General features: G+C 40.7%; 1 protein-coding gene across 1 annotated transcript in view; it reads right to left on the bottom strand.

The window, feature by feature from the left end:
* LOC105863107 (fatty acid desaturase 2-like protein FADS2B) overlaps positions 1-23,747 on the bottom strand; it is a 37,535-nt gene extending 13,788 nt beyond the window's left edge. Inside the window, exons 1-5 of the mRNA XM_012749860.2 lie at positions 23,427-23,747; positions 14,398-14,508; positions 11,233-11,430; positions 9,799-9,900; positions 2,965-3,090 (exon numbers count right to left, since the gene is read on the bottom strand). Coding sequence (XP_012605314.1) covers positions 2,965-3,090; positions 9,799-9,900; positions 11,233-11,430; positions 14,398-14,508; positions 23,427-23,747 — 858 coding nt within the window. The remainder of the gene's footprint in view (positions 1-2,964; positions 3,091-9,798; positions 9,901-11,232; positions 11,431-14,397; positions 14,509-23,426) is intronic.
* Between the last annotated feature and the right edge of the window lie 563 nt (positions 23,748-24,310).

The raw sequence follows: 24,310 nt of genomic DNA, 5'->3' as shown, positions 1-24,310 counted from the left end.
AGCTCCCCTTGGGTCTTGTTTTTCTTCTTTTGTGTTATCATCATGGATCTCACACTATAATTTCCTACTTTAAGTCATGATGCTAATATTCATAATATTTCTTATATATTATGCACAATTATTTGTTGTATATTATCATATATTATTATATTATCCTTATTATTGAGAATTTGATTCCTTTTTCTAGGAGTCCCCTCAGTTAATCTGGCTGTGCTTAGGGCACAGAAACAGCAAATGCTTTGAGAGGAGGATAGAAGTAATGGCTGTATCTCCAGTACCTGGAATACATTAAATAAAATGTTTATTGAAGTAAATAATGAATGAATGATAATTCCCACCCGCTCCATAGTTTTTCCTATGTTTACTGAGTTGCAACACTACAAGCAGTGCTTGACTCCTGCTTTCCCCATTCCTTAGATGTCTTCCCCCCTATGGATAGAATTCTTCACTTATTTGGATGCTATGGTTGGTTCTTCCTTCTCTAATTGTCACAAATTAAAAGAACTGTCATGCATTGTAGAGGGGAAGGGCATGCCTCTAACCCTTGCTTGGGTGAGGCAAAGACATAGAATTAACCAACATCTTTGTACCCTCAAATATCCTGAAATTAAAAAAAATAAACAAATGAATAAATAAAAGAACTGTCATAGTGATGAAGTAATAATAGCTATTTGGAGTTACTCCCAAATCTCCAAATATTTCAATAGTGTGAAATATGGAAAAGGGACTAGGTAGAAAATGCTTGGCTTGATTTTGATTATCATGTCCAATGAGGATTCCAAGTCTTTCAGGATGGGAGCTCAGGACATAGAAGATTCAATAAATGCTTGTTGAAGAAATTAATTTCTGAAGAAAGTAGTAGAAAGACTGGCAGTAAAGAGGGAAGGAAGGAAAACTCAGAGATCATCAGAAATGTTTTGGATGAGAAACTGCTGAGTTTTAGGATCTAAATAATTTTAGCCTTTAAACAGAGTATAAACAGTGTCCTGTACAGTGGCTTTGAAACTATACTACATAGAACTCTAAGGCTCTAGGCACGTGTCCCCGGAGCAGATGCAGGAGTTGGAGAGGAGCCTCCCTGATGTGTGAGGAGGCAGCAGGTGCACTGAACGCAGCTCTGGGGAAGGCAGATGTGGAGAGAGCCAGGCTGCTTCATGAACTGTGGTGGGACAACCTCCCTCACTTTGGGCAGTCAGGGGAACAACTACAGAAATCAATATGTCACGATTCTAATGATAAGCCTAAGGGTGCACAAAATGAAAGGGGTGTCCTTGTAAAATTAACAGGAAGATATCTAATCCTGCAATTTCCTAGTAACAGCTGAAGATCAAACATGTGAGTTCTCTTACTGACAGGTACCCAGCAGTTCTGTTTTGCATAACCTCTGAAAAGAGCTGACCAGATGGAAAAGAGATATTAAATATAAATCTCTCTCCTTCAAAACTGATGGATGATCTGCTGTTTTACAGTCTAAAGGGCCCGGAGTGAATAGCAGGTGCGAGCTTCAGGCCTCACCCATATCTGGAGGGCAGGGTCACATCTCTTGTGATAATCCCTTCTCCAAGAAAGACAGGGAGCAAAATCTTAGCCTGTGACATCTGCTGCCCCTTCTGTGATCATCTTGTCATAAAGAAGAAAGAAAGCAGGGGATGCAGCAGTTTCTCAGCTGTACCCCACTGAGTTACAACCTCCCTATTTAAAAGTCTGAATAGCTGGTTTTCAAGGCCAACATATTCTTCCTTTCCTCACCTCCCATGGCCCTTTTCTGGTCCTATTTCCACCTAGGAAAAAGTAAATAAACTTCTCCCTACCCTAAACGTTGTCTGGAGAAATCCTTCTCAGACCTGCACTAGCTCACACTCTAACGCAAACATCAGGAAGTCCAACTTGTTTGGGGAGCCACTGTCAAAAGCAAATGGTTTCTGATCACAGCCAACTATCTTTTTAAAAAAAACTGAAGTAAGAGACTTTGTTTTCTATTTCAGCTGGCGAAGAGGGCGAGTCTCTCCAAACTGGGAAAAACTATTTTCAAAAGGTCACGGGATTTTTGGTTTATGCACCAGATAGGACTAGGTGACAACTGACAAAGTTATAGTCCGCTATTTTATAAATCTCCTAAGTTTTTTCAGGAGGAAATAGTAACTCTGCCTAAGTACCTGACATCGGGAGCCAGCATTTCCCTTTGAGAAGAAATGCATTTCCTTGCTTATCCTTATACCTAGTTTGTTTAAGGAAGAATCGCTCCTGAAATACTTGGCAATTTAAGTAGTACTTAACATGATGGTTTTAAGTTGAAGTTAAAAAAAATCAACAACTCAGAAGTTCTGAAGATGACTTTTCTCCTCCATTTTCTGTAGTTTAAGAAGCTTACATTAGAGCTGGCATCTCTAGTTGTGTTATGAGGGAATTAGGCTGTGGTTTATGTATAAATGTACAAAACTGGATACAAACTAAATATAATAGCATAGTCCCTTTTAACTGGACTAGAAGTAGTTAGGATAACTAGATATTTAGATATTTGTGATCTCTGCTCATAGAAAGTACTGTCATGTTTTCTCTTAGTGAACATTTCTCCACATCCTCATTAAACTCTGGACAGTCACTGCCAAACTCACTCATCCAGATCCACTTTCTACCCCTGCCTCTGTTGCCTCAGAGGTAATGATAGGCACTGGGAAGGGACCCATTGTCACTGGGGCAACTCAAACAGACCTATGTGGGTTCTCTAGTTCCTGGAGCAGGAGGCTGGACCAGGTGAGCTTTAAAGCCATAAGTCATGATTACAAATCTTCAACCCCAGGTTCAGTTATTTCAAGTCTATATTTTGGACCTAAAAGAAGGAATGATGCTCCCAGATCATGTATGAAACCAGAATTCCCGGCTTGATCTTTCCAAGGCAAGGCCAAAGGTCATCCTTTGCAGGAACCACTTCCACTTCTCAGCTGCCAGGATTTCTAAATGTACCTTGACAGGTTGCAAATCTCCAAGCACAAAAACTGGTCCCAATTTGACATCTGGGTCTTTGGGGTAGATGTTTGGTTTTACATGATGTTGGAAGTGCCCGTAATTCCACCAGGTTCCTGATATGCCCTGAGGAGAAGAGAGGGCTTATTAGCTAGGGGAACTCTCTCCAGAAATACCCTTCACTGTCACAGTTTTCTTCATCTGTCCCCCAAATCAAAATAAGATATTGGAGTTTCTCAAGTTTGTCCCCACAGCTGGGTCACAGAATGACTCATTGGACAGAACGCTCTCATAGCTTATGAAGAAATAATTTCCTCATCTAGAAACATGACTTCAGGCTAAAACAACTTCTGATCATCACAATCATAAAAGCTTGTTGAAACAAAATGTTTTTCCATCCTTCTCTTATTTGATTAACATTTCCTCGTGCCAAAAAAAAAAAATCTGAAGGTAGGTAGAGCAGACCGTACTATTGCTATTTTACATGTAAAGAAGTGTCAGCTCTAAGACTTTAATTAGTTCTGGAGAAAAAAAGTGGTCCCAGGGTTGCTACTACGATGAATATTTCAAAGAATGAATGCGAAGTGATTTCTTTGGGGGACTTGACTCAGATCATTGCATGTTCCAGCTTCAACGCTTTCATATCAAAATCAATGTGAATAAAAATATTTTAGCTGATACCAAGCTTGAATCACCTCTGATTAACTTGTTTGTGATTCTCTCTCATTGAAAATCTGAAATTTGTAATAAAGCAAAGGATTTGGAGGGACAACGACCTAGTCACATAAACTAGATGTATAAATACTGCTGTGTGGTCTGAGCAAATCACTCACCCTCTGTGGGACTCAACTCCATCTCCAGGACACACTGTAAAAGCACATTTACCTCCATGGGTTGTTTGGGGAGACATTAGATGCTGTATGCAAAATGCTGGCACAGTGAGATATTCAATTTTTCCTCCTTCATGTTAATAATTTACAGAAGAATAAACAGTGGTAGTTTTTCATTGCATATTTAACATCTCTTAGTAACTAATCTATACCTGTTTTACTCTGCACTAATACAAAAGCCATTAGCCACATGTGGCTATTGTGTATTTGAAATGTAGCCAATGGAGTTAAAATGGGCTGTCAGTATAAAAAACATACTGGAATTTGAAGACCTAGTTAGAAAAAAAGGAATATGAACTACCTCAATAATTTTTATATTGATTGCATATTGAAATGATGATATTTTGAATATATGTGCTGTAATAAAATTACCTTTTAAATGTGGCTATTAGAAAATTTAAAATGCATATGTCATTTTCATGTGAATTGCTTTGTATTTTTCTTGGAGCGTACTGGGATAGACCCTATGCATCTACGGCAGAAGGGATATGTCAATTTGAAATTATGTGTTAGCACTGCCTTTCCACAGCTTTCTTTGCAGAGTCACCTCTTACCAACTCTCCCCTTTTCCCTAACCAAGAGAAACCATATTCTCTTCTCATTTCTAACACTCGCCAATATATTTTCAGTGGAATTTCTCCCTCCAGCCCAGATCCCTGTCCTTAATCTCATGCCTGAATGGGCACTTTCCAAATATTTTATTTTGGATGTCTCTTGATATCTCAAACTCAACATGTCCCAAACTATAGTCAACAATTTCTACTCCCCTCCTGGAGCCCCATCACCGCTCTTCATTTTTCCCATCAAATTCCATATGATGGATACAAAGTTACAGTTAAATGGGAAGAATAAGTTCAGGTGTTCTATTACACAGTAGGGTGACTGCAGGTAATAATAAAATATCATATATTTTAAGATACCTAGAAGAGAGGATTTTAAATGTTACTAGAAAGAAATAAAAAAAAGTTTAAAGTTATAGATATGCTATTTACCCTCATTTGGTCAGTATACAATGTATACATGCATCAAAACACCATGTTATACCCAATAAATATGCACAATTATTATGTGTCAATTTTAAATAAAATAAAATTTTAAAAAAGAAAAGACCCTGGGAGAAACACGTTAAAAATTAAATATGACCAACTCAGTCTTACAGTTGTGCATTTACTCACCCATCTGTTGTTCATTTTGAAGTATGTCCCATCTGTCAGACAATGAGCTAGGCATTTGGAATGTGAAGATAAACGTGATACAATGCGGTTCCTACACTTATGATACATACAATCTAATGAGAGCTGTAGACAGCTAAGCTCAGCCAGTGTGATAAGGACTGATTCTCTTTTTCAGTTAAGTCCTTCAAAAGCCAACATTTTGGCCTCTTCCACCATTCGCTGTACTTTTTAAGCCAATGGCTACCTATGCTCTCAGGTAATATGAGAGACAAGATTTGATTCCCAATGGTTCAGGGAGCAGATCTTAACAGATAAAGCTTAGAACAGTGGTCAGAATAATGTGTGATCTAAACTAGTTGGCTCCCCTTACCCCTCTGTCTGGAAGCCACTGTTACCGGAGACAATGGAGAGAGAACATTTCATGGGCAAGTGAGGATTATAAGCTCTGTGCCAAATAGGCTGCCCTGCACCATGTTCTAAACAAGAACCACCCTAAGTCATTCTCATTTCCAAGAGAGATCTTTTCTCAGTGCAGTAGAAACCAACCTGACTTGAAACCTCTGCTTGGCCACCTATTTAGGTGTGTGATTTTGAGCAATCTTCTCATCTATCAAATGGGTGAGGTTTCTGAGAGGATTACAGGAAATAACATGTTTGCCACCTTCCCTCCTCCCACCAAAATGAAGTGTTACAGCATGTAGTCAAGGAATCAGTATAAGCCAGATTTTCCAGGAAGATCATAATTTCAGTATTCTGCCCCATTATCTCTATAATGAGACTTGATTCTTACAGTTTTAAAATGTCCATTCTGGGGATTATAAAATTATGCTACAGAGAGTCCATTTTGATTTTAGCATTGCACAAAAGTCCAAAATGTATGCAAAGCTTTCATCGTTTGTTTTCAGAAGGACTCTTTTATTGCACAAACACTGCAAAGACCAGAACGTATATATTTTTATGAAGCCAGGAAATGAAAACCCCAAAGAATCTCAATATCTGTGCCTTTTATGGAAAAGGGGAGAAAAGAGGTAATTGACATGAAGTTAAGTTTTGAAATTTAAAATTTTGAGAGATATATAAGGTGGAGATGTTGCTGTTTATATCATAATTTTTTTGTCATGTCCTCTCCACAAGTAATGCTCTCTCCTGTACATCATTGAAGCTTATATTCATTTTGCTCATGAATCACCTACTTTGGCTGCAAAAATACAGACTACACTTGACTTGCTTTTAAAAGTCACTTCACATTTTATCATCTGCTCACAAATCATCAAGGTTATATTCATTTCAACTAATGCAAAATTGTTTCTGGAGACACAATTTATATATAAAGACCTGTGTACAAATTTGGAGCAATGAGATAGCAGTGATTTTTAAAAGTACCCCAAAGGGTGGGGATGATCTAAAATATTCCACACACTGGCACCAAATCAACTGAAAGTTATTCCAATGCATGTGAGTCTTGCCTTTCCTCTGATTTCACAGAACAGAGGAGGGAAAATGGGAAGGGATATTACCTGAAATGTACAATGACATAATAAAAGTCTCTGCTTTTATTCTGTGTAATAAGTGTTTCTGAGTGTATCCAGAAACATCTCATCCATTTAACACTGGTGGGGAAAAGGTACAATGTTGTGGAAATATGATTGAGAAATTAATGAAATGTGGCCCATAAGATAATTATTTTATTGTATCACCCTATATTACTATGTTAAAGACAGAAACAGGAGTTTGCAGGGTTTTGCCCTGAACAAATATGTGAACTCAGTGGTTCACTTATTAGAGGCTGCTATCATGGGAGAGCTCTCAGATCTCCGGTAGGGATGTTTTCCAGGAAGGCTTCCCGGTATCTCAAAATCTGTGAGCTTCCTGTGTCTTGAAAGACCCAAGGCAAGGTGAATATGGCCCACAGGATGGGAGCCGGAGACAATGAGTGCCCTTTGCCCAGAGATGTGCCCTGCTGACTATAAACACCCTGTTTTATAGAGATGGGTTTTCTGTTCTCTCCTGTCTGTGTTACCTTTAAGTCCACAATAACTAATCAAAGAAATATAGAGTCACTGTAACTCTTTTGTTATACCTTTGTTAATTGACAACTACCTCTTATAACTTAGAAGTTAGCCCCTGAAAGACTTTGTACCTGTTTGTTCACCTAGATAGATTAGAAGCCCATTGAGAGGACTTTTGACCCGAACCCAATACCTGTCTCCCCTAGCAACTGCATTCCCTGATATGCAAATATGTTACTCTGACAACTGGTAATTGATGTCTGTGATTATAAAAACCTGTATGAATCTAACCATATTGCTGGACGTTCATGGGGATATGTCCAGTCTCCTGAGTAACCCCATTGTTATATCTGATCTTTTTATATAAAACTATAAACTATACCTTAGTCTCTGTGTATTCTTTTATTCTCTCTATTTCCTATCAATTTCCTTATCCTCTGTGGCGACCCCTATCTAAGGGACTTGGCTCCACTGGGAGAAGTAGCTAATCTGCTTCCAGGCCTGCCTCAACTACTCTCCCACTCAGTACAATAGAGTGCCTAAAGGAATTCTCTGTTTAACTGAAACTTGTCATATAAAATGACAATTTATTATTTATTCTAATCATTTTGAGAGACAGATATGTATCTAATATGGATCCACATTCAAATCAGTGCTTTTTAATCTACTTGAGCCTCAGTCTGCTCAATGGGAGAGAGTGGAGATAAGAACAAGTCATTCCAAGTGTCTTGCAACTCAATGATACTGTTACTTATGGGCTACGTCCCTATCTTCCTCATACCATCACCATTAAACATGCATCTTTGTGATTCCTCATTTAATTACAGAAAATTGTTCCTGCTGTTAATATCAGCTAACCATTACTAAGCATTTCCCATAGCCAGGCACTGTGTTGAGCATGACACACGGGTATTGTATGTAATTCTGAAGTGTCCCTATCAGGTCCCTGAGCTCATTTTACAGTTAAAGAAACTGAGGTTCAAAGACATTAAGTAACTTGTTCAAAGGGATGCAGCTGCTGAGTGGCTGAGCTCCCACAGAAGGCAGGTCTGCTGTAAAAGCAGCAGTTCTCCATCCTGCCTGCAGGTTAAATGGTCTTGGGGAGATTTCAAAACCATGCTCATTCCAGTCCCCACCACAGCTGAATTTGATCAAAATATCTAGAGATGGTGCCTAGGCATCAGGGTTTTTTTTTATGTTTGTTTGTTTGTTTTGTTTTGTTTTGTTTTGTTTTGTTTTGTTTTGTTTTTTGTAAGCTCTTCAGGAGACTCGAATGACAGCTAGCAATGAAAAGCCCTGCTCTAGAGCCTGCACTATTTAATATTGTGATAGGAATTCTTCCAATTACCAGCTTGTGGCCATTGGCTTAAATAGTTAACTCCTTTGAACATCAACCTCAGCTGGAAAACAGGGGTGTTATAATCCCCACCTCATGAGAATCACACGAGACAACAGCCCAACAGAGTGCTGAACCTGGCACATGGCAGGCTGTCATCTGTCATCTAACGTGGGTCCCATCTGCCTTTCCTCACCATTTGCTGGCAGTGGTTACTCCTCATGGCTCTCTGTGGGCTGACCCCTGCATGCCTTTCACCCTTTTGTAGGGGACACTTTCCAGCCACTGTAGGTGGGGGAGCCAGACACGCAGACAGACATACACGTGTGAAACTGCTGTGTTAAGGAAGAACAAATGGGCTCTGAGTCAGTCAGTTTTCCTTAAGCGGCCCTTGCTTGAATGCAAGGCTTGGTTAGTGCAAGGTTCTGGCCTCCCTTTTGGGCCAGAGAGAGTCACCAAATCCTAGAAAGTTCTAGAAAAGCAGAAATCTCGTTTTACTCCTAATATTACAGATGGGAACGCTGAGGGCCAGAGATAGAATGTGCTTTACTCAGAATCACACAGTGAGCATTGTCAGAGCTGGGGCTGAAAGCTGCTCTGAGAAGTCATGTTTGCTCATTCATTCACTCACTCATTGATTCATTCCTTCATTCAACAATGCTTACTGAAGGCCTACTATGTGCCAGGCACTCTCCTAGGTGCTATGTGGCAGTGGTGCACAGGACTGTGTACTTGCTTCCTGGAGCTTCCTAGCTTATATGGGGGGATTAGACCAGCTGTCGTCTCACTGTCTGCTTTTTCCAGCAGTCTGGGATGTGCAACCCCCAATTCTGGAGCAGAGCCACCTGTCTTTCCCTGGCTACTCTTTCTATTTCTCTTCACTTTTATCTGTTCTCCTGCATCTTTTTCTTTATCATCCTTTTCTTCACAGCCCCACTCTTCAAGGACTCGTTAAATCTGCTGGATTTCCCTAACTTCCCAGCAGTAAATGTTCAATTCCCTCCCAAGAATATTTCCCTTCATGATTTTACAGTGCACATCTACGTTTTTAAAGGCACAAACTTTCTCCTGCGAGGTGGTTCCTTAGGGGAATGGGGTGCCAGGATTGGGGAAAATAATCTATCAGGGCAATGAAGAATGTAAGAACATCTCAAATAAAACTAAATATTTTCCTTCTAAAAAATTTAAGATTCTCATTTTAGCACATATTTTATTATATATAATTATTAATAACAGTGTAACTATATAATATATAATAATAGGTAATATGTTATATATATTATCTACACTGTTAGCTCATTTACATTTATTATTTGGGTATGATAAACATTTTTTACTGATGTGAGTGCACAAACAAATGTGGAAGCCAGTGCCTAAGGAAATGACATTCAAGAATTCCCATCACACTCCCTGACATCCTGTACCTTGAGATGGCACATCAAAAATTTGTGCAGCAGATGGTTCCACTTGGACTTCTTAAATATGGAAAGGTGTGCTGCGTCGTGCTGCAAAAATCCACTCTGAGCCTAGGAGACACGAAGTTGTTTTTAGAGGCTCTGGGAAATCGGGAAGAAATCAATAAATGAGCCCAGCAGTATATTCACAAGCCCGTTTGTAAATACTGGGTGATCTCTTTTGACTTCAAGACAAGTTTCTATTTTCCACCATGTCCTGCTATTTCTAACCTCCTTGCCTTGGCACAGGTGGTTCTCTCAGCCTGGAATGCTCCCCTTTCCACTGTCGAAATCTCCCAGTATGGGGTGGAAAGAACATGGGCTTTGGAATGAGACAGATCTGGATTCTAAACTGTTCATTATCGCTATTGTGTTTCAGGACTCTGGGCACATTACTTGGTAGCTCTGACTTTCAGTTCTTCTTCTGATAAACGGGGATACTAATACCTGCCTCATGGGCTGTTGTGCAACTTATATAGGTGCAAAGTGCCCAGTTCCTGCTAAGCACTGAACAACTACTGGATTTTTTTTCTTGTTTCTGAAAGTCACTTTTTAAAAAATAAAGCAAGATGGCTTTTCAAGAAAAAAAAAATTAAAATGCAAAATTTGTAATTTGGCAATGCATTGCTGTTAATTCTCTACAAGACCTTCCCCATTCATTCCAAGGAGAATTAAATGCACCTTTCTACTCCAACAGTGTACACTGTTCCTCTCATTGGCATTAATACCATCCTGTCATGCAGTATGTTTAGCTGCTTGAGTGACTATCTGCTCCACGAGAGGACCCCTTTCTCAGGAGCAGTAAACACATGAATTTCCCTTCATATCCACAACACAGTGTCGTGTTCACAGAAGTCCATGTTCATAGATCCATACTTTATTCCACAAGGATTTATCAAATATCCTGCTAAGTACCAGCTGACGTTTGTCATTTACAGAGGAACTTATATGTTCTTATTCTCGTATTTTATAAGATATAGTCTCTGCCCTTAGAGAATTAATGGTCTGTGATAAATGTTGGTTGGTTAATGAACAAAGGAAAAAGATGAGTATTACATGGCCAAGGACAGAACTTCAGTTATAGAAACTGTGAGAATAAAACAGGGCGAACAGTAGCAACTGTCATTAATTAAATATTTACCATAAGACTGACACTGTGCTAGGCATTTTACATATTGATTTGTTTAGTCCTCCTCAGAATAATTCCATATTTATTATTAGCCTCATTTTACAGATGAGAGTACTGGTGCCCAGTGAGGTTGTGTAACTTGCTGGTAAGTCCCTAATGGTGATGAGTAGCTTTCCTGGAATCATCAGGTAGCAGCTGTCACTAATGCCAGGAGAGAAGAAAAAACTCTGAACCATCCTGTGAGGACACTGCCTGGGCTTAGGATATCTGCTCACCTGGGAAATCGTGAGCAGAAAGGCAATGAATATTGTAACACACCAGCCACTGCCAAACTGATACACTGTTAGCCAAGCCAGGACTTCCAAAATCAAAATCTGGGCTAAGTGGAGGAAGAAGAACCCCAGGTTGGCATCGAACATGTTCATAGCCTCTACTGTCTTCCGTAAATCTTGGAAATCTTTCACCAACTGGCACTGTGAAATAAATATATTAAAAAATTAGTTCTTTTAGGGAAAAAGAAATATTAATTTATAGTTTATTAATTTAGTGATACATTTATTTTGTCAATAGAATTTTATTTAAAAAAATAAACTTAGTTTCCCAGAATTAAAAATGACAAGCAATGAACCAGTAAACAAAACCTTTCAGGAAAAGGTGATCATAATTATTTTTTTTCTGAAGAAAAGAAAGATGATTAGTGACTTGTAAACTGTCCTCAAACTGCTATGGAACTCAGAATTAGTTTTTTACAGAGGAGGAGGAAGGGGAGAAAGGCTCAGTAGAAGGATACATAAGCCTAACAGTTGCCTTTTAAGTCATCAGTATTATTTCAGGTCTTGATTAAGCTCTCGTTTTGCTTTGGAGAACTTGGTCATCTGTATGGTTCTGTGTTACCATAGTTACTGGTATGATTTACAAAGTGCTGTCCAAGTCAAATTTTTAATGTCTACAAAGGGCTTTTTCATAGAAAATGGTGAACATAGAACAATGTACTTCACTTAGATTAACACTAAGGATGAATTTTCTGGGAGCTGCTCAGTAAATCAATCTCCAGAAACAGGACAGGGTCTCCAGAGGCTTTAGTGTGTGTGTGCTGGTTAGAGTGGTCCTGTGCAAGTACACTGCGTGCATGTGCGTGTGTGTGTGTTCATGTACAACACTAGCATTGGTTTATAAGCTTGCTGCAGCCTACTGGGGAGTGTGCAAGGCTGGAAAGAAATACCTTTGGTCTTACTGGCTAAAGTGGTTGGAAACCAAGGCAGTTCAGAAGGTGCTCAGGATATGAGATAGCAGGGTTGTACAGATGGAAGAGAGAAATTAGAAATAAGAGGAGCTATGAAAATAATTCTAGACATCAAAAATATCATTTCGAAAGCCACTGAAGAAATTTTTGTTTTGTTTTGTTTTGTTTTGTTTTGTTTTGTTTTGTTTTGTTTTGTTTTTAAGACAGGGTCTTTCTCTGTCACCCAGGCTGGAGTACAGTGGCATGATAGTAGCTCACTGCAGCTTTGAACTCGGGGTTTCCATCAATCCTCCTGCCTTGGCCTCCCCAAATGCTGGGATTACAGGTGTACACTGTCACACCCAGCCTTATGCAACTTTTAAAGGGCCCACTGCCTGGCAAAAGTCTGGATATGTTCATCTCACAAGCCTCCATCTTTGCAATCCTTGCAGCCATAGATAATTTCAATAATTTTCTAATGTTAATCGTTCATTTCTAGGCTTCTTCCCAGCCTAGTAATAATTTCCTACCCATTCGCTATAGGGGAGGGGGATACAGAAACCCAGAAAAGTAACTGGTCTGAAGTCTTAAGGAAGTCAGTGACAGATGCTGGACCTGAACCCACACCTGACACCCAGTTTCACACTCAAACACTAATTTTCTATACATAGTGACTTGAGTATCCCCATAGATGTACGAAAGAAAACTTACAGTAGATCTTTTACCCCAGAGACCAATAGTCTTTTATATAGTGATTGTCTTATATCTCTCTGCCATTACTGGGATTTTCTTTTTCTTACAGGAGATTTTTAGAAAAAGCACCAAACAAAATAAAATAAAATAAAATAAATTTTAAAAAAGAAAAAGCAATAGAGTTTTCCATTGTCTTCCCTTTTAACCTAGGGCCATCTGACACAAATGATGGAGATCTATCTGGAAGTTTGTAAATTACTAGTATCACCATTGGGTTCATAATAAGGATGATATTTAAAGTTTTCAAGCATTTATTATGTTCAGACCCTGTTGTAAGCACTACAAATGACTTTACTTCTTTCAGTCGTCTTCCCAATCACTCTTCTCAGGTTGGTCCTATTGTTGCTAATTTACAGGGAGAGAAACCGAGCCACACAGAGTTTTGGGAACTGGCCTAAACATATGCAACTTGAGAATGGCAGGGTTGGGGTGTGAGTTCAGGCTGTCCACCCTCAGAGCCCACTCTCCAAACAGAGCTGTGCTGCAGGATGCACATGGGCCTACGGAGTGACCCTAAGCATTAGTCTCAGATTTGCAGCTAACCAGTTGTGTGTCTTAAGATGAGCATTGCTACGTCTGTGAGTCTGTCTCCTCATTTCTTAGAGAGGGAATAAAATCTATACTCTCTGTGCTTCATAATTGTATATGGATCAGTGTTTTGTAGTAATCATTTCAAAAGAATTAAGAATCAGAAAAACATAAGCTGTTACCAAAAAATTACAATAAATAGAGTTACTTCATATGAAGTAAAATTCCTTTAGGCTTTATGTAAAACCATTTGGGTACATTTTCAGTCTTATAGAGACTCTGCGCAGACAATACTTCATGCAGTCAAAATAGTAAAGAATGAACAGCATTCATCCTTGGGAATGCCTAAGGGATTGGAGCCGGAAAGAAGTGATTTGGAGTCTCAGCTCTCTGATATACAAACTGTGGGACTTTCTGAAACTAATTTACTCCCCCTGAATGACAATTTCCCCAAGTGGAAAAAGGGCTGTAGTTAGGAAATATTTATGTCTTTTACTCAACAGCTGTTCACAGAGTTCCTACTACATGTCTGATCCTGTGCAGGTAGGTCCCGAGGACACTGCATCAAGCCAGATAGACAGATTCTCTGTTTTCGTGGAACTTAGTTGAGCAGGGAACATAGACACAGACATGAAATACATAATTATGACATTCACTGAAAACAATTATATGTGTAAGTTGCCTGTCATGAAGTAGGTGCTTAGAGAAGTGACATTATTGTTTGATTCAAGGACAAAACTTCTTTTCACAGAGGGCTAAGAGTTCTGAGGATGTAACAAGAAAGATACTATTTTGAAATATACAGAATCCATTCATTTACTCTGCTGTGGGCATACCCAGGCACAACAGCTGGTTTCTCACAGAAAAGAGTAAGTTGGCCTCAAACTATGCCTTGTCTCCATCCTTCCACATACTTGGATCCTAAAACCTCACTCACATTTTTGTTCCTCTCCTGGCTGGGCTCTCCTGGGGCAAGCTCTCCGATGAGCAGTGGCTTAAGGTACAACTGCACAATGCCAAGCTCTGGGTGTACAGCCCTGAAGACATCCTGTAAATCAGAGAGACTTGTTAAAGGTTTAGAAGGGACATGCTTATCTACAGATTGGTCCCCTTGCTTATCTCACCCTGTGCCCACACTGGCAACCAGCACAGATTCCATTACAGAGGATTTGGTCTAACTCCAGGTTGATATTTCAAGTTGATAGATCAAAATTACCCTTGAGATCCCCTCTATGAAAGTCTCCTGCTAGATACCCACCTACTGTATACAATGCTTCTCTAGGCACGAATAACACAGCCAAGTTATCCTGGAGCATGGACAACATTGCTATTTACTTTGTTGAGAACAAGGAGAAATAGCTGTTTCAGTTTATAGGTCCTGATGAGTCATTACATTCCAACATCAGTCTTGGTGTGGATGTTGCTCACAGTATCTGAGGCATGCCCCCGTTGAGGTCATCTCCCCTTGAGGGGCCCCTCTTGGTTCTTGGCCAAGGCCCAGGAGAACATTATTTCTCTAGTTATTCATTCTCTAGTTACTTCTAGGGAAGGGCGGGTTAAAGTTGATGATGGCTTAAGACAAAGGCAGCATGAGAGATCATGGGAGCACAGCCCTTGAGCCCTGGATTGTCAAACACTCTTGGCTAAGTTTGTCCCGCCCTTTACTCTCTGTAAAATAACTCTGTGGCATTCTATGCAAGGAGTGGCAACAGTCAGGTACAGAATAGAGGTGATCAACTGTATTTTTTTCATCTCAAGTGCACATTAAGCAGCAATTCCATGTGGCTATAAGAAACAGCAGTGGTTCTTATATACTGTTCATGTTTGGAAGGAAAAAACTCTTTCATTCCAAGGATTTAAACCATTTTTGAAGGCATGAAAGATATTTCAAAAGGGAGATTTTGGACTTCCTGGTATTATGATTAAAAATGACAAAATATCACCGAAGTTGTATATTGAAGACATGAATTACTCTGTGTTGGTTGTGTTGCATAGTACTGATTAAAAGAGTGAAACCCATAGCTGAATTCCTACATCTAAATTCTAGCTTTGCTACACTAGCTGTATCATTGTGGGCAAGTCTCTTTACTTTCCGTGCTACTTCTATTTTCTTATTCTTAAATAGGGGTGATGATAACAGCCACTCAATTCATAAAGTTATTACAGTGATTAAATAAACTAATTAGAATGTTGAATGGCATATACTAAGGTCTGAATACACATTAGATCTTTCTTACAAGTATAATTTAAGTGATGAGAACTCAATACCTACTTTCTCTTCAATTCAGAAATTCAGAGATTTTTTTCTGTATCCCAATGTCTAATGTGGAGTGAGCTCTGAATTATGTTAGTGAATATAATGAATCCCACCTCTTCAAATCCTGAAGCAACTTTAGATGTATCCAAGAACTATATACAAGCCTACTTTTAGGAAGGCACTTACATAATGAACAAAGTTAATTAGAAGGGTGCAATATCAACTCCTCAGATTCATTTCACCTTAGTGACTCCCGAGGCAAAGACGTAAAATGGGCTTTTATCTGCTAGAACCAGTCCAGACACTAGTGTCCATTCCGCTTCTGCACACTTTTGCTGATCGCCTTGGGAAATGTTGCACTACATGATTTCAAAGTTGTTATCCAGCTTGCACATTCTATGATACTAAATCTTAGATCCTCTAACCAGGAAGAGAGTGATTCAGTGATTAAGGAGGTGATTCAAGTGTCTCAGGCTGATCCATAGTGAAAAATCACATTCTGCTTGTTATTTCAGAGTAGGTTAGGATGGAAAACATCCTGGTGGATCAAGATCAAGGTGCAGAAGAGTGTAATCTATTGCAATTTCATCAGGCTCTGAGCAGCTACCTAGAGCCCTGGAACAATGGACTGACAATGATATTCTTTAGGGTCTATTGTTTCTTCTGATTAGCAGGAAGGTGCACAGGTCAGTACTGTGACAATAGATACTGCAGAGCTACAGCTTTCCAGAAGGGGGGGGGGCACCAGCCTGCTCCGTGGAACTCTTTTGCTTGTATCAGTGGGGCAGTAAGACAAAGGAGGTGAGGTAGTCTTAGAACATCCTGTTTAAAAGAATCTTGTAATAGAACCTGGATACTCTGTTGTGAAATTTCCTTCTTGAAAGGCCTGGAATAACAGGTCCTGTTACCAACATTCTCAGGCAAATAAATTCTGCTAAGTGAAGGGGAGGGGGTAGAATGAAGGGGAGAGGGACTAGTGCCCATGTTTGTAAAGCGTGTCCTATGTACAAGGCGCTCTATGGGCCAACTCATAGGTGTCATCTTAGTTCTGTGAGCTTCCGTCACTTCCATTGTACAAATAATGACATTGATTCTCAGAGAGGAGAAAAGTTTTGCCCCCAAATGCCACAGACAATAGCAGAGTCAGGATTTCAACTAAGGGCTATGGGAGTCTAAAGCCATGAAGCCCTAAAGGTCCATTCCAGCCTTAACAGGTATAATTCTTTTCCTGAAAGGGCTCCCAAGAAAAGAACAGAGGTAGGGTGTTCTGTGATGATGCTGAAATGAGTAAGTACCTGCTGCGCAGATGGTGATGGTGTCTCCTTGCCTTAGGTTTTAGTCACACAAAGCACTTTGGCTCTGGTCCCAACCTGCCTCCCCAGACTCACGTTCTCCACACACTACATGCACCACGTTCTCTACTGACGCCTCCCAATTCAATGCTCAGTCCATGCCCCTCTGTGCTTCTGAAGCTTTATACAAACTGCCTTTGCCTTGACTTCTTTCTTCCATTTTCTCTCCATGAAAGCTTGTCTCACATTTGAAGACCCAAATTAATCATATCTACCCAAATGACTCAGGAAAGTTATTCGTGATTGCTCCTGGGCTCACGTGACACTTCATTACTAGAGACTTTCAACTTATGTTGTAATGAATTTACATACTTGCTTCTTCTTTAGTGGTGTGTGAGCTTTTTGAAGACTGTATTTATGTCTTATATTTGATCATTGTATACCTAATGCCTAGCACTGTGCCTGGAATAAGGCATGTGATCAATAAATTCCTGATGGGTAAGGGAAAGGGTGAATGAGTGGATGGACATAGCATTTCTGTAAGGAGGAGCTGGGATTGTCAAATTGTGGTGCTCAGAGAATACAGCATCTCCACCCTCTGCATCTCTGTTTTCTGACCTTCTTGCTAGTATAGCATCTCCCATTTCATCTCAGCCTTTTGACTTCCTTCTCAATCGTCTTCTCTACTCTTTAACTTACTCATAAATTTGTACCATAGCTCATCTTAAAACTGATGATTTCCAGAATAGTAACAACATGAGAAAGAAAGGTGATTACTACTTTGTTTTTGCAATTGACTTGAAAAGTCTGGTAATTTTTTGATGTTATTTGGTGAGGAATGGAGTGATGCATCTTAGTGTAAAACCAGTATAGTCCCTAGCGAAAGACAGAAATATGTAGTTAGAAGGCCTGAGACAAAATTCTGTTTTTACAATTTAAATGCTACATGCGGATTGTGCCCTTCACAAAGGCACTTAGCTGAGAGGGCAAATGTGGCCTGACTCCCAGCAGACACTCCATTTACCAAACCTTGTGCCTATGGGGCTACAACCACCCAAATAGTGTGTCTTTCCTAGTTCACACTAAGGCACAGTATAGGGTAGCTGAGGAGTAGGCTGATTCATATGTGCAAATAGCTTAATTTCTCTAAGTTTTGGGTTTTTCCTAAATGTAGATAATACTGCATGGCTGGCCCATGGGCTCAGTAATTCCTTCTTTCACTTATTCAGTCATTCTAACCCCTATTGAGGACCTAGACTAGAGGCTAAGTGGTTAGGCTTTGGAATCAAACATCAGTAAATGGCCATGATTCTATGTTATTATTGTTTAGTTCATCTGTGGTGGGTTGAAATTTCTCAAAAGAAATTCACTAAGGAACAAACATAAATTCAGAAAACAACCCTGTAGTCACAAAACAAGATAACTAGAATGCAGACCTTGATTTATGCACCTCACAAAAGCACACGAGGCTCTTCTATACTCATCAGAGATAAAGACCCCACTCCCACACCTTCGAGTAATTCCTCTTCTGCTTCCTCCTCAGACTCACCTTTGCTAAAGCAATGGCTAGAACAAGTCTGCACGTATTTCAGCAGCAGGGTGGGTTCTGAGTAGGTGGATCTGTGGGGAGCATGCATCTTTGCCCTTGCTCTGCGACAGAGCGGCTTTGGAGTGGAGAGTGATCATGGTAAGTCCCCATTCTGTCTTCCTAACCTATGCATCCTCCTGGCTTCCCTATCCTGTAATGGATATCACCACCTACTCCCCCAAGCCAGATGTTGATAAGTCAGCTTAGTCTCCTCTATCCTGCTTATTCATCCAGTCACTCATCAAATATTATAAAGGCTGTCACCTGAACATCCTTCCCACCCATTCCCTCTTCTCCATTCCTGTTGCTAACACCCTGCTTGCACCTTCAGCGTGTTCCCTGGACTCCTCCCTGGTCTTCCTTCATCTTGACCAGCTCTTTTCAATTTCACCCTTCACTTATCTGACAGGCTGAGCTTGCAGAAAGGCAGAGTCTCTGCAGGGCCCCTTTTTCATCTGTTAGAACTTGAGCTCCCTTCTTTCTCCTCTCCTCCATCTTTTCTTAACTAGATCAATCAGATGATAATCAAATTATTTATACAATTTTGACAACCCAGGAAAGATGCAATTATTACTGATTATTACTTTTCTCTGACCAACAGCTTAGACATGCTGGTTGGTGTTGTTGTGATGATGAGAGTGGTGGATATGCTGTCCCCATGGGTGGAGGAAGGAGAGGCAGCCAAGCAGCAAGGGTCAAATGCAAACTCCTTAGCTCAGCACTCAGGATCCTTCTCTCCCTCTTCATTCTCTTTTCTCTCCTCCTATGTCTCCTCTCCCTTCGTTGTCTCTCTGCCTTGTCCTTTTCTCATCACCTGAGACTTCCTGCTATGATTGTCACTGACATTAATTACTTCTGGCCAATATTTTTTTTTTCAAGAACAAGTCTCACTCTGTTGCCCAGGCTAGAGTGCCATGGCGTCAGCCTAGCTCACAGCAACCTCAGACTCCTAGGCTCAAGCAATCCTCCCGCCTCAGCCTCCCCAGTAGATGGGACTCCAGGCACATACCTCCATGCCCAAATAGGTTTTTGTTGCTGTTGTTGTTGTTGTTTCTATTTTAAGTTGCCTGGCTAATTTTTTCTATGTTTTGTAGAGATGGTGTCTCACTCAGGCTGGTCTCAAACTCCTGACCTCCAATGATCCTCCTGCCTCAGCCCTTCAGATTGCTAGAATTACAGGTGTGGGCCACCATGCCTGGCCACTGATAACCAATATTGTGCTAAGTAGAAGAATTGTCTAGGCTGGGATGCCCTTCTGGCTGGGTGCTTACTCACAACGTGAGTCGTAACTGTGCTCCCCTCTGCACACACCCTCTCTTCCCCTGTCCCAGCCTTGTTTTCGCTGGCTCTGCTCATCCCCAGCCACTTGGGATGCGTTCTTTTGGAGCTACACATATCTCTACCTTCTTCCACGTAGAAGTCTTCCAAATAGTTGAAACTGGACTCCACCATGTTTCCTCTAGGTCTTTGTCATCCGTCCCCTACCATGTTGGCCTTGGACTCTCATGAGAAAGAACTTAATTTTATCAATGTCTCTGCTGCGGTGTGTGGCCCAGAGATAAAGCATGGACAGCTCTTCCCACAGAATAATAAACCTGCTTTATTTTTTCTGAACATGCTGCTTCTGTAAATATATCACAAAATTGCATTTACTTTTCTTTTTTTGTGGAGCTGGGAACATACTGTTGTTTTATATAAAACTTGTGGCCAAGTATTTATTCATACGTATTTTCTATCATCAAAATGCTTTGTAATCCTTATTTTAAATTGAAGGTTATAATCCTAGCTCTTGGGAGGCCGAGGCGGGTGGATTGCTCAAGGTCAGGAGTTCAAAACCAGCCTGAGCAAGAGCGAGACCCCGTCTCTACTATAAATAGAAAGAAATTAATTGGCCAACTGATATATATATATAAAATTAGCCGGGCATAGTGGCGCATGCCTGTAGTCCCAGCTACTCGGGAGGCTGAGGCAGAAGGATCACTCGAGCCCAGGAGTTTGAGGTTGCTGTGAGCTAGGCTGACGCCACGGCACTCACTCTAGCCTGGACAACAAAGCGAGACTCTGTCTCAAAAAAAAAAAAAAAAAAAATTGAAGGTTAGTCATACTACCATCATATTATACTCTATACAATAAATTCTTCTTTTTGGATGTACAGGTTGTTTCTGACTTTTGGGGGGATGAGCTCTCACAAGCAAAAAAAAAAAAAAAGCTAGGCCTAAACTCTAGTTATTAGAGTAGTGATATTAGTTTTAAATTATACGGTTTCAGTACAACCAGATAACTCATATGTGCAATAACAGGAATTTATGTGCCAATTTTTTTATAGAATTATTTTTCTTAGTAAAGTTCCTGGGAGGAAATTAAAAGCCTTCTCAGAAGGATGAAGTAATAATAAAATACAGGAACTGCCATTTTTGAGTATTTAATCTGCACCAAGCAGCATGGTGAGCACTTCATTTTATCTCTGCTGACTTTCACAGCAATAATTAGATGAAGGTATTATTATCCCCGTTTTCTAAATAAGGGAACAGGGAATTCAAGAGCTTAAGCAATCTCCTCAAGATGTTCCTGGTAAATGTGGAGCCCACATGCAAAGCAGTCCAGTTTTAGTCCCATTAGTCTGGGCCCCTCACATGAGTTGTAAAAGAACTGACTGCATGAATGAATGAAGGATGCCATGTGATGGATTACCTAGGCATCACTAGCCACCTTTAAGGGGAGGCTGGAGGCTGGATAATAGTTACCATGTAAATTAGAAAAAGATGCCCCTCTTTGGGCAGGTGTAATCTTGAGTCCAGGGCTGGCACACAGAGACTGTACTTTGGGACACACTTGTCACTCAGGGGCTCAACCTGCAAATGCCTCGCAAGTTACAGAGTGAGCAGTTGGCCTCAGGTCCTCTGACTTTATGTTCTGCCTCCTTCACTAGACAGCAGGATGCTTCTCCGTCATATACCTCTCTTTTCCCAGTCAGATGACCCCAAATTTACCCAGGATTTCTAAGCTGGTAGTGAACAAGCAGAGAGTAATAATTACATTTCTGATGACCTGGTTGCTAGCAATATGAATAATAATGGCTGTAAATGAATGAACTTTTACCAAGAGTCTGGCCTTGTGCCAAGCACCCTGCATGCACTGGTTCCATTTACCATAAACCAGTCAGATGGGCCGTGTCATTCTCGTTCTGCAGATGCAGAAGCTGAGGCTCAGAGCATTTCAATAACTTTCTCAGATTCACATCACCGATTCCAAGGCTCAGACTCCTGCACTCTGAGTAGCCACAGCGTGTTGTGTTTGCTCCTGGCACCTCCCATTCTTCTTAAGCCATCTGCCCTTGGAGCATCTTTTCTCTGACTATTTTTGTATTTATTTTACTTAAGTCTAAAGTACATGGGTCACCAAGGTTAGGATTTTTTTCCTTGACATGTATGAATCCTAAGGTGGCATGAATATTTGTTCTCAAGATCTTGATGGCTTCTATTATATTCATCAATTCCTCTTTCTTGGCTATAGTTGGATAGGACATCAGGGTCTCTTCCTGACCTCTGTGATAAAAACCACATGAAAATTACAGATTTATTATCTGGGCTGCCTTGAACCCAGTGAGGCTGTCAGTTATTTCCAAGGTGGGTGGAAACCTGTGTCCTCACCAGCATTGGCTCTTTGGTGATTCTGTGACTCGTACTGGAAAAGCTTCCTCCATATTTTCTCTGAGTTGGGGAAATGAGGGGATGGATAGCTAGGGAGTCTGTTGTATTTTTCATTTTATTTATGTTAATTTTTCTTCTGTTACTCTCACACAAATGCTCTTCACCTTGATTCTTATACTCTCTTTTCTGTAGCTTTCTACACAGTACATGGACATCCCTTACTACAAGCTCATGCACATTTTCCGAGAAAAGGTTGAACTTCATTTTTAAAAATATCAGATCTGAAAGAAGTGGTAGCGATGTACCTAGGTGTGTTCAAAAAGGAAGAAAACAGACTTCCTGTGGAACATATTAAAAAGGATTCCTAAATACACTTAGGATTTGGGGAGACCTCCTTATCAAATATTCAGTGAAAATGTTGTTTTCTTAAGGATCCAGGTATAGAGGGCTTTACAGTCCATCCAACCTGATATCAAAGTGTGGCACTATCACTTGCTGGCTATGTGACCCATTATTTACTTGTTTGAGCATTAATTTTCTCATGTGTAATATGAGAATAATAGTCACCCTCCTCCTGGGTAGGTCCATGCAAGGTGATACATTTGAATGTGCCCATAAAAGTGGGTTGTATCATCTATATCCCAGTGAGTGCCCTGCAGGATGCAAAAGAGCTCTTCGACCTCTCAAAGATTAGGTAATTGTAAGCTTTCATCATTATTCACAACATTTTGATGCAGACTAGATGGATTGCTTTTTTTCTTTTAGACACTCCAATTGTAAGAGTCTTAGAAATGTATACTTGGGTGTAGATTCCCCCCTCCCATATTGTATTTACCTCTTTACATCTTTCTTCTTACAAGACAATGACTCCACTTCCAAACAAAGCCACACAAAACACTAAGAATAAAACATAACCCAGAATACACAAAGGAAGTATTTACTGTCAATTCCTGAGCTCATCCCAAACTGGGTGCAGCTAATAGCCAGACTTTGAGGCTTCCTTTTCTTCCAAGTTCTTGCTATTCACAGGTAAGAATCTGGAAAAATTGATTTGGGAGGAGGGAAGAGATCCTGGAGCCTGAACATGTACACACATGCTTTAGGGGAAGACAGCCAAGATCTCATCCATTCAGCAGCTCAAGGTCAGGAGGAGAGAAAGAGAGAGAGAGAGTTTCTTACCGTGGCGTCTTCCCCAGCATAGTGCTTCAGGACCCGGCGCCCACCTGGATGCCTGTCTGCCCAGCCAGTGACATCGTAAACCTTGCGGTTGATGACCAGCCACTGGTCGGCCTCCTGGCTGTGTCTCTGGATCTCCTGCCAGGTGTACGTATTGAGGCTTTTCCTGGGAACTTCTTGCTTCCCATTTGCCTCCTGCTTCACCTGGACCTCAGCCCCTGCACTTGCCACTGCTTTCTCATGTTCCTGATGCTCCTCACCCAGGTGTGGCTGACTCCTCCCCACAAGGCTCCCGTTTTGCCCACACTTTTCTTCCAACTTCATTGTCATTGAATCCCTAGGATTTCTGGGTCAACTTCTGAAATTTCTAACACTTGTCTCTCATTGAACCACAAGATGATGGTTTTTCTCCCTTTTCTGTCCCCTGCAGTATGATCCCTGCACTGAACACCTTTAGCCAAGTTATCTCTTCACAGACCTAGTAGTGAGCAGCTCTCCAGGTTCAAACTTCTCTGTCTATCCTGAATCTTTCCTGCCCTGATGGAGGCTAGACCACCTTTCTCTCTTCACTTCTCTCCCTGCTATCTGGCCTCCTGTTCAGCATCTTCCTTCACCAATAAATGTCCCCTGGTAAAGAGCATGGGCCAGTCACCATCTGGCCTGATTGGCAGGCCCTGAGGGAGGAGGGACTAAGCTCTGGCCACTGTGACTCTCTGGCATTGCCTGGAGGTGGGCTGGCTTCACTGGCTCTCTGACTCGCCTCTGAATAGGGATGTTTGGATGTGTTAGTTCAACATATGAGCAAAAGCTTTCAACATCTCCAGGATGACACCAATGCTTGGTGGATTTGGGAAATGTTTTTTTTTTTTTTTTTTTTTTTTTTTTTG

The sequence above is a fragment of the Microcebus murinus genome, chromosome 4 (genome assembly GCF_040939455.1).
Source record: "Microcebus murinus isolate Inina chromosome 4, M.murinus_Inina_mat1.0, whole genome shotgun sequence".
Classification (NCBI taxonomy): Eukaryota; Metazoa; Chordata; class Mammalia; order Primates; family Cheirogaleidae; genus Microcebus; species Microcebus murinus.
The sequence above is the reverse complement of the archived record's forward strand: the minus strand, read 5'-3'. Positions and strand labels throughout refer to the sequence as shown.